This window comes from Pagrus major, chromosome 7 (assembly GCF_040436345.1).
Source record: "Pagrus major chromosome 7, Pma_NU_1.0".
In the NCBI taxonomy this organism is placed as follows: Eukaryota; Metazoa; Chordata; class Actinopteri; order Spariformes; family Sparidae; genus Pagrus; species Pagrus major.
Window position 1 is genome coordinate 455,856 of NC_133221.1, and position 10,000 is coordinate 465,855.

Here is a 10,000-nt window from a genome sequence, read left to right on the forward strand (position 1 = left end):
ATCCTACAGAAACTGGTTGGATTTGATTCCCTGAATGAAAAGAAACGCTACAGACTAAAGAAACACATCACCACACTGAAAAAGCCTGCTGCTGGTCTCAAAAAGAGACGCAGCAGGAAAGTGAAAGTTTAAACATGGTCATGCATCACAGGGTGTTTCTAATGGCTGACTGTCTGCTGCTGCTGCTTCTCTCTGTCCTCTCCCTTTCCATGGACGGGCTCAGTGTGGGATCCTTAAACATGAATGGAGGGAGGGATAAACAGAAAAGAGCTCTGATTAAAGACACTTTTCAGCAGAGGAAACTGGACGTGATGCTTCTTCAGGAAACTCACTCTGATGCTGACAATGAGACTGACTGGGCTTTATGGACGGAGGTCTCCTGCGTTCTCAGTCATGGGACAGATGTTTAGGGGGGCGTGGCCATTTGTCTTTCAACAAGGTTGAACTTTAACATCTTGTCCACTGTAGAAGTAGTGAGAGGACGGGCCTTGGTGGTTGTGGCAGAAATAGACGGTGTCACTTTCTCCTTTATTAATGTCTATGCTCCAAACGCAGGACCAGACAGAGTGAGTTTCTTTGAGCAGCTGAAGGATGAACTGTCTCAGCTAAACCTGGATAACATCATAATGGGGGGGGGGACTGGAACTGCACGCTGTGTTTTACTTCTGACAGGATGAACAAGGAACCTCATCCAAAGTCCTCCATGACACTGAACAGCTTGGTTGGTCTTTTAGACCTCTGTGACACATGGAGAGTCCAGCATCCAGGGGACAGACAGTACACCTGGTTCAGAGTGAATCACAACAACAACACAGTCAGTGCAGCCAGGTTAGACAGGATATACATCTCCCACAGCCTCAGGCCAACACTCAGTGACAGCTCCATCACACCAGTAGGGTTTACAGATCATCATCTCATCATGGCCACTTTAGTCTCCTCTCAAACAGAAACAACATCTTCGTATTGGCACTTTAACAACAAGCTTCTCCAGGACAAGGCCTTTTGCCAACAGTTCTGTTTGTTTTGGGAGAACTGGAGAGGGAAGAAAGAGCATTTTGTTTCTTTAGGTCAGTGGTGGGAAGTAGGTAAGGCACAGATCAGGGTCTTCTGTCAGCAGTACACATCACACTCCACAGCCAAGGCTAAAGCAGCTTTTAAACAGCTAGAAAAAGAAATCAGGCAGTGTGAGGAACACATAGATGTCCAGTCAAACAAAGACATGCTGGGGGAAAAAAGCAGAGACTTGAGTGTTTTATTACAAGCATCTGGTGGACTTCTTCTGGACTGGACAGCACTGGATCCGAGCTGCAGCTCTTTATCTTCCAGTGGAGGAAGGAGGACAGGGACTGGTGGATGTAAGAGCAAAGATGATGTCCTTCAGACTATAGACTGTGCAGAGGCTGCTGTACCAGTGTGGTCTGCGGTGGCAGGAGACCGCGGAGCAGCTTCTGCAGAAAGTAGGCAGACTGGGATACAGCAAACAGCTGTTCCTGGTCCGGCTGGATGAGGTGGATCTCACCGGCCTGACAGCTTTTTACACTTCAGTCCTGGAGGTGTGGCAGGGTCTGAGACACAACAGGGATCCTGCTGCTTCACCTGGCAAGTGGCTCCTGGAGGAGCCATTACTGCACAACACCTTCATAACATCGCAGATACTGTCCTCCTCCAGTCTGTGCAGCGCTCTGCAGAGAGCTGGCTGTCTCAAACTGGGACATCTGATGTACAGTGCTGGGGCGTCTCTCGAGCGACTGGCTCAAAGGATGGACATCAGGTCCACTAGGATCCTGGACAGACTGGTGAAGGAGGTCTGTGCTTCCCTGCCAGGACCCATGAGGACTTATGTCAGGAACTTTGCGGGCATTGAACCGTGGGATGACGGAGGCCCTTACAGCTTTCCAGCCCTGACGGTTGCTCCTGTGGTGGGGGAGTGGCAGGAGGACAGTGACAAGCTGTTAACTTTCGTTACTCCCAGGTTTGGGAAGTTGGAGTCCGTGGAGAAGAAGCCGCTGTACCAGCTCTGCGTGAAGGTGTGTCATCTGGGCTCCCTGGTCGGAGTGAAGGTGTCGAGGTGGACCGAGGTGTTTGGCTGGGATAAGTCCCGGACAGGCAGCTGGAGGTCCTTGTATAAGCTGCCTGTTGAGAAACGGGCAGCTGACCTCCAGTGGGGGATTATACATGGAGCAATAGCTACGAACAGACACATAGCACACCTGGACCCGGGTCATGGGGTGGGCTGCCTGTTCTGTGCACAGGAGGAATCTCTGGTTCACCTGTTCACCGGGTGTCCTCGCCTAGCCGGTCTGCTGGGGCTGCTGGAGTCTTGGGTTTCAGGTTTTGGGGAACAATTTTCTTTAGAGTTGTTTATTTATGGTCCCAAATACCTGGTGAGGAAGAAGCAGGTGTGTATTCTGGTGAACTTTGTGTTTGCGGTGTGAAACTGGCGATCTGGATCTCCAGGAAGAACAAGGTGACGGGTTCAGGAAGCACTGAGGGTGAGCAGGTGATGAAGGGGCTGCTGGCTGCTCGTCTCAGGGTGGAACACGCGTATCATCACACTGTTGGTGATCTGGACTCTTCTCAGCGCTCTGGGCGGTGGAGGGAGTGTTGTGCTCTGTGGGGGGCAGGAGAGCTGCTGCTCTCCTTCTGATTGGTCAAATATTGTTTTGGTTTTATTTTGGTTGGTTGACTGCTTGTTTGTCTTGTTTTGTTTTGTTTTGTTTTGTTTTTATTTTGTTTTGTTTTGTTTTGTTTTGTTTTGTTTTTATTTTGTTTTGTTTTGTTTTGTTTTGTTTTGTTTTGTTTGTTGATTTGTTCCAGTGATGCACACCTGATTTTGATTTATCTTTGAGAGTAACTAAATAAAGTTATTTTTAAAGTCAAAGTCTTCTTCTCCTTCTTCTTCTTCTTCTCCTTCTCTTTCTTCTTCTTCCTCTTTTTCTATGTGTTAGCAATGTGTAAGCCATGTGTTAGCCGTGTGTTAGCCGTGTGTAAGCCGTGTGGTAGCTGTGTGTAGGCCGTGTGTTAGCCGTGTGTTAGCCGTGTGTAAGCCGTGTGTTAGCTGTGTGTAGGCCGTGTGTTAGCTGTGTGTTAGCTGTGTGTTAGCTGTGTGTTAGCCGTGTGTAAGCTGTGTGTAAGCCGTGTGTTAGCTGTGTGTTAGCTGTGTGTTAGCCGTGTGTAAGCTGTGTGTAAGCTGTGTGTAAGCCGTGTGTTAGCTGTGTGTTGTGTCCGTTGCAGACAGAGAGCCGTCTCTGGAGATTAAATACCGTCCAAAGAAGATGAAGGAGAAGGAAGAGAAGGAGGAGAAGGAGTCGGAGACAGAGAGAGAGGACAAAACTGATGGAGACAGGAGCTCCACCCCCCAACCCAAGATTGACAGGAGGCGGGGCTCACAGGTAACCCAGCAACCAGGTGTATCCTGTAGATGTATTCAGTCAGTTGTTTCATCTGTGAACAGAACTTTAATATGATTCATACGCAGACCCGTCGCCAGACCTCAGTCTTAAGGGGGGCATATGAAATGCATGGGAGGGCACAATTATTATTAGCCTACAGTACGTATATTTTTATATCCTATACTCTGTTTGCGCAGCACGTAATCATCACGTTAAACATAACCAACAGCAATATCACCAGGTATAGCCTACAACATCAGTCCTCATAATTTAAAGCAATACATTACATAGAAGCAATGTTATGAATATCCATAAAACACTTGACTGTACAACATATTAGATGTAACACCAGAAGCATCTCTCAAACACTGCCTTTTAAAGCAGTCAACAGAGGGATATGCATTGCCGTTAGACACACACACACACAGGCACGCACGCATGCACGCACGCATGCACGCACACGCACGCAAGCACACATGTACATACAGAGACTTTGAACCTACCGGTACTTTGAGTGCAGGCAGCACTGTCCTCTCTCCAGTCCCTCCTGTCAGTACAGCGGGAGGCGGCATTTCCACAAGCTGAACCTCCTCATCAACATATCCTTCCACTTGGACTCAAACTTGTGAGTGAGGTCCTTTTCAAAAGCAAGATGAATCAGCTGGGCCTTGCGTCTGTGCAGCACACTGCGCCGATGCTCTGAAAAGACGCTTTTGAGCGTGGAAAATGAGTTTTCACACATTGCTGTGGAAGCTAAAGTTAGGGCAAGGGTGTAGGCTGTGACAACAGTCGGCATAGCCTGGAGTGCACAGTTGAATGTGCTAAGGATGTTGGCTATTGTCCATTTTCCATCTTCGGGGGGAACCGGGGTGTCAGTCATCTTCTTCACCAGGAACTCACGAGCCACAGTATATTCAGATTCAACCACATCAGCTTCAGCTGATACCAGGAGAGGGGTTACCTTTAATGGGTCCAGGAAATTATCCTCGGCCTCTGGGTTCAAAGCAGCCAGTGCGCCAACGAGCTCGCTACTGCGCTCTCCAAAACGCGCATCCATCTCTCCTTGCACAGCATCGATAACACTGTAAAACAATCTCTTGAACTCAGTCTTTTTGTCTATGTCACTTTGTAGCTGACCAACTGTTTCTTCAACTGCAAATCCGCAGAGGTTCTTGTTAATTGTGCGTCTTCTCTTGCTTGGACCGGGGTCGGTCACCGGCACAGCCTCGGTGGCTGTGGCGGGAGAAGCGCAGAGATCCCGCAGTGCAGAAAACTGGTTTTCTGTGCGCAGTGCCTTCACGCAGTCAGAAGCGCTGTTCACAAGTGTCACCGCAGTGAACAAGTCCATGAACTAGAAATGAAATAATAAGCCGGCGAAAACTCATCCAGCTTCACTTTCAAAAATGCGCGGTAACTGTTGAGCGGCTACAGTGACAAAGGCTACGTCACGTACGTAGCCTAACTTTCTTTTCAGTAAGGCCGTGATAGGCTGTTGCAGTGTAGATTCCCATCAATCAAACAAAATCACACCATTGTTTCTTTATATTTTTAATGTTTTAATGATAAAGAATGCAACATTAGTATTTCTCAACACAAAATTAGCTACTATGATAATATAAAATACAAATTAAAGTATTTTTTTTAAGAGATCTGTGCCTCAAGTGGGGGGCACAAGCATTTTTGGCGACGGGTGTGTTCATACGACAGAGTTCTGACCTGTGACTGTCAGTCCGTGTTTCAGGTGAGAACATCTGAAGCTGTTCAGTGTTTCACACCTGCAGGTTCTGTACTGAATCTGTCTTCAGAATCAGAATCAGAATCAGAATCAGCTTTATTGGCCAAGTATGTGAAACACAAACAAGGAATTTGACTTGGTTTTTCTTCGCACACAATGTACATAGACATAGACATGAACATAAACAAACATAACAACATTCAACTAGAAGGAACAAGAACAACAAAGAACAGTGAGTTAAAAAGTGTTCAGAAGTCCGGACTATTATAAATATATAAATATATATTTAAGTATATTTATATTATATTATTTACAGTGTGGATATGTGTTGTTCAGTTATGTACAGGTAGAAATATATAAATATATATATACATATAAAGTGCAATTTGGTCTGTGAATGTAAAGACTATGAGTGGATGGTTTTTGGAGTCAGGGGGGTTACTGACACTGGGTGACTGATCAAGTGTTCATCAGTGCGACGGCCTGGGGGAAGAAACTGTTCTTATGTCTGGTTGTTTTGGCGAACAGTGTTCTGTAGCGCCTGCCGGAGGGGAGAAGTTCGAACAGATTGTGTCCAGGGTGTGATGGGTCTGCAGAGATGTTTCCTGCCCGTTTCCTGACTCTGGATGAGTACAGGTCCTGGATGGTGGGCAGTTTAGCACCAATGATTTTTTCTGCAGACCTTATTGTCCGTGTCAGTCTTTTCCTGTCCTGTTTGGTGGCTGATCCAAACCAGACGGTGATGGAGGTGCAGAGAACAGACTGAACTATTGCTGTGTAGAACTGGATCAGCAGCTCCTGGGGCAGGTTGAACTTCCTGAGCTGACGCAGGAAGTACATCCTCTGCTGGGCCTTTTTGTTTATGGAGTCTATGTTGAGAGACCACTTTAGGTCCTGGGAGATGGAAGATCCCAGAAACCTGAAGGTTTCCACAGCAGACACGGAGTTATTTAAAATGGTGATGGGGGACAGTATAGGGGGGCTACTCCTGAAGTCCACTGTCATCTCCACAGTTTTGAGCGTGTTCAGCTCCAAATTGTTCTGACCACACCAGAGGGCCAGCTGTTCCACCTCCCGTCTGTAAGCAGACTCGTCACCGTCACGGATGAGGCCGATGACCGTTGTGTCGTCTGCAAACTTCAGGAGTTTGACAGATGGGTCTCTCGAGGTGCAGTCGTTGGTATATAGGGAGAAGAGCAGTGGGGAGAGCACACATCCCTGGGGGGCGCCTGTGCTGATTGACCGGGTGCTGGATGTGATTTTCCCCAACCTCACCTGCTGCCTCCTGTCTGTCAGGAAGTTTGTGATCCACTGACAGGTGGAGGCTGGGACGGTGAGCTGGGTGAGTTTGGAGTGGAGGATGTCTGGGATGATGGTGTTGAACGCCGAGCTGAAGTCCACAAACAGGATCCTAGCATATGTCCCTGGGGAGTCAAGGTGTTGCAGGATGTAATGCAGACCCATGTTGATTGCATCATCCACTGACCTGTTTGCCCGGTATGCAAACTGCAGGGGGTCCAGCAGGGGGCCTGTGATGTCCTTCAGGTGGCTCAACACCAGTCTCTCAAAGGACTTCATGACCACAGACGTCAGGGCTACGGGCCTGTAGTCATTTAGTCCAGAAATTGCCGGTTTCTTGGGGACCGGGATTATTGTGGAGCTTTTGAAGCAGGAGGGGACTTCACACAGCTCCAGTGATCTGTTGAAGATCTGGGTGAAGATGGGGGCCAGCTGGTCAGCACAGACCTTCAGACAGGAGGGTGACACGCCGTCTGGGCCTGGAGCTTTCCTGGTCTTCTGTTGCCTGAAGAGCTGACACACATCCTCTTCACAGATCCTGAGTGATGGTGGGGGGTCAGTAGGGAGGGGTGAGGGTGGTGTAGGGGGTGATGAGGTTTGTTTGATGTTGGAGTGGGTGATGGGTGTGAATGTTGGCTTCTCAAACCTGCAGTAGAAGACATTCAGGTCGTCAGCCAGTTCCCGGTTCACTGCAATGTGGGGGGATGGTCTCCTGTAGTTGGTGATCTCCTGTAGACCTCTCCACACTGACGCAGGCTTGTTAGCTGAGAAACTGTTCTTCAGCTTCTCAGTGTAACACCTCTTTGCCACTTTGATCTCCTTTGTCAGCGTGTTCCTGGTCGTGTTGTACAGGACTCTGTCCCCACTTCTGTAGGCCTCCTCCTTGGCCTGACGAAGCATCCTGAGTTTTTCAGTGAACCAAGGTTTATTGTTGCTGTATGTGCAGAAGGTTTTGGTCGGCACACACATGTCCTCACAAAAGCTGGTGTAGGATGTCACAGTGTCAGTGAGTTCGTCCAGATCTGTAGCAGCAGCCTCAAAAACACTCCAATCTGTGCAGTCAAAGCAGGCCTGTAGCTCCAGCTTTGACTCTGTGGTCCATCTCTTCACAGTCTTCACTACAGGCTTAGCAGATTTGAATTTCTGCCTGTAATTTGGGAGAAGATGAACCATGCAGTGATCAGAGAGCCCCAAAGCTGCGCGGGGGACAGAGCGATATGCGTCCTTTAAAATAGTGTAGCAGTGGTCCAGAGTGTTTTTGTCCCTGGTGGGACATTTAACATGCTGTCTATATCTTGGCAGTTCACGGCTGAGGTTTGCTCTGTTAAAGTCCCCAAGAACAATGAGCAGAGAGTCTGGATGTTTCCTCTCCATGTCCGTTATCTGGTCAGCCAGGTGTTGTAAAGCCTCAGTAACACAGGCCTGAGGTGGGATGTAAACACCAACCAGAATAAACGAGGAGAACTCCCGCGGTGAATAAAACGGCTTACAGTTTATGAAAAGTGACTCCAAGTGGGGGCTGCATGATTTGTTTAACACTGTGACATCTGTACACCAACCTTCGTTAATATAAAAGCAGATTCCACCTCCCCTCCTCTTCCCCGAGAGCTCCGTTACGCGGTCCGCTCGGAGAATATGAAAGTCCGGCAGATGTAATCCGGTGTCCGGGATGTGTTCACTGAGCCAGGTTTCCGTGAAACACAGGGCGGCAGATCTGCAGAAGTCCAAGTTTCTACTGTTAAGAAGCAGCAGTTCATCCATCTTATTGTTCAGGGAGCGGACATTTGCCAGATGTATTGACGGGAGCGCTGTTCGAAATCCCCGCTGTCTGAGCTTAACGAGCGCGCCGGCTCGTTTGCCCCGTCTGCGTCTCCTGAACATCCCATAGAGAGCGGCTGCTCCTCCAACTAAAAGGTCCGAAAATATTCCAGGATCCAGCGAAAAAGTGTGACCAGTTGAATGATCAGACTTTAAAAGTTCCTCCCGAGTGTATTGGATGAGGGAAGGACAACTTATTACGTGACAAATAAACAAAAACAAACAAAGTACTGCGGAGCGAAGCACCGAGGCAGCCGTCCGTGGCGCCGTCCGTGGCGCCTTCTTGATCTTCTTTTTTTAAATCAAACTTTATTAGCACATTAAAGACAAAATATAAACAACATGGAACAACAGGGATGTACAGGGAGTATTAAGACAAAATTAAAAAATCCATAAAAGAAAAACAAAAAACACAAGCAGACAAAACACATGTAATGTAACAAATTATATAAACAAAAAAAATAAAAAATGTAGCAGCAGCAGCAATATTTCACCTGGCAGTACGGTCCACAATGTTTTTCAACAGGCTGGATGTCTTAAAAGCTTTTTTGTTTTTAGGTACTTTACAGACAGATTCATAAAAAGTGAAGTTCACTGAATCCGTCTTTAGTTTGGCTCAGATCAGGTATTGATTATTGATTATTGATTATTGATTATTGATTATTGAAGGGATGATCATTGATTTTTCATACACAGATATTAAGGCAGTTTTTACTGACTAACTACCAGAGCTAAGATGTTTACAATAACCCAGCTGTTAGCTGTTAGCTGTGTGTTAGCCGTGTGTATTGCGGTGTGTATTACTGTGTGTATTACTGTGTGTATTACTGTGTGTATTACTGTGTGTATTACTGTGTGTATTACTGTGTGTATTGCTGTGTGTATTACTGTGTGTCAGATCAAGCGCTCAGCCCCGGATGTGTGGCGAGTGTGACGCCTGTCTGAGGACGGAGGACTGCGCTCAGTGTGACTTCTGTAAAGACATGAAGAAGTTCGGAGGTCCAAACAAAATCCGACAGAAGTGTCGACTGAGGCAGTGTGAGGTCCGAGCCCGGGTGAGTCACATGATCACCATCATCATCACCATCATCATCACCATCATCATCACCATCATCACCACCATCACAGCCTGTTCACACCTGCAGCCTCGTTAATAAACATGTTTCAATAAACTGCAGTTCTAACATAAAGTCACGTTTATTGATCTGATTGAACGATTGTGTTGATGCTGTCATTGATCTCTGAGCAGAAGATGCTTCGTGTCAAAGACGAGGAGATGAGTCGAAGCGGCGGCAGGGGGCGGGGGCTCTTGAGGAAAGGGGCGGGGCATCAGACAGAGGAGGAGGAGGAGGAGGATGAGGAGGAAGAGGGCGTGTTCAGTGAGAGCGAGCTGGAGCTGTACGAGCAGTACAAAGCTGCCGGATACAGAGACCTGGTGAGTGTGTGTGTGAGTGTTTCTGACCAATCAGCTGTCAGAACTGGCACTTCCTGTGTGTGATGTGTCTTCCTGTTGCAGGTGTGGCACAGCGAGGATGAGGACGCTCAGCTGGACTCTATGAGGAAGAAGGCCGTGAAGGTGAAACACGTCAAGAGACGAGAGAAGAAGACGGAGAAGAAGGTGAGGGCGGTTTGAGCCACAGCGTTGATGATGTCACTGATGATGTCACTAACACACCTGTCTGCCCTGTAGAAGTCTGTGTCCGTCCCTAAAGAGGAGCTGAAGCCTCGTCGTCACAAAGCCAAGCAGCGCCACAGG

The 10,000-nt window shown here is 47.8% G+C and overlaps 1 protein-coding gene across 1 annotated transcript in view; it reads left to right on the plus strand.

The window, feature by feature from the left end:
- cxxc1a (CXXC finger protein 1a) overlaps window positions 1-10,000 on the plus strand; it is a 23,987-nt gene that overhangs the window by 5,292 nt on the left and 8,695 nt on the right. Inside the window, 6 exon segments of the mRNA XM_073469909.1 lie at window positions 3,235-3,392; window positions 9,143-9,157; window positions 9,159-9,299; window positions 9,494-9,679; window positions 9,761-9,862; window positions 9,935-10,000. The exon segment at window positions 9,935-10,000 is cut by the window's right edge and continues 152 nt beyond it. Of these exon segments, the coding sequence (XP_073326010.1) occupies window positions 3,235-3,392; window positions 9,143-9,157; window positions 9,159-9,299; window positions 9,494-9,679; window positions 9,761-9,862; window positions 9,935-10,000 (668 nt within the window).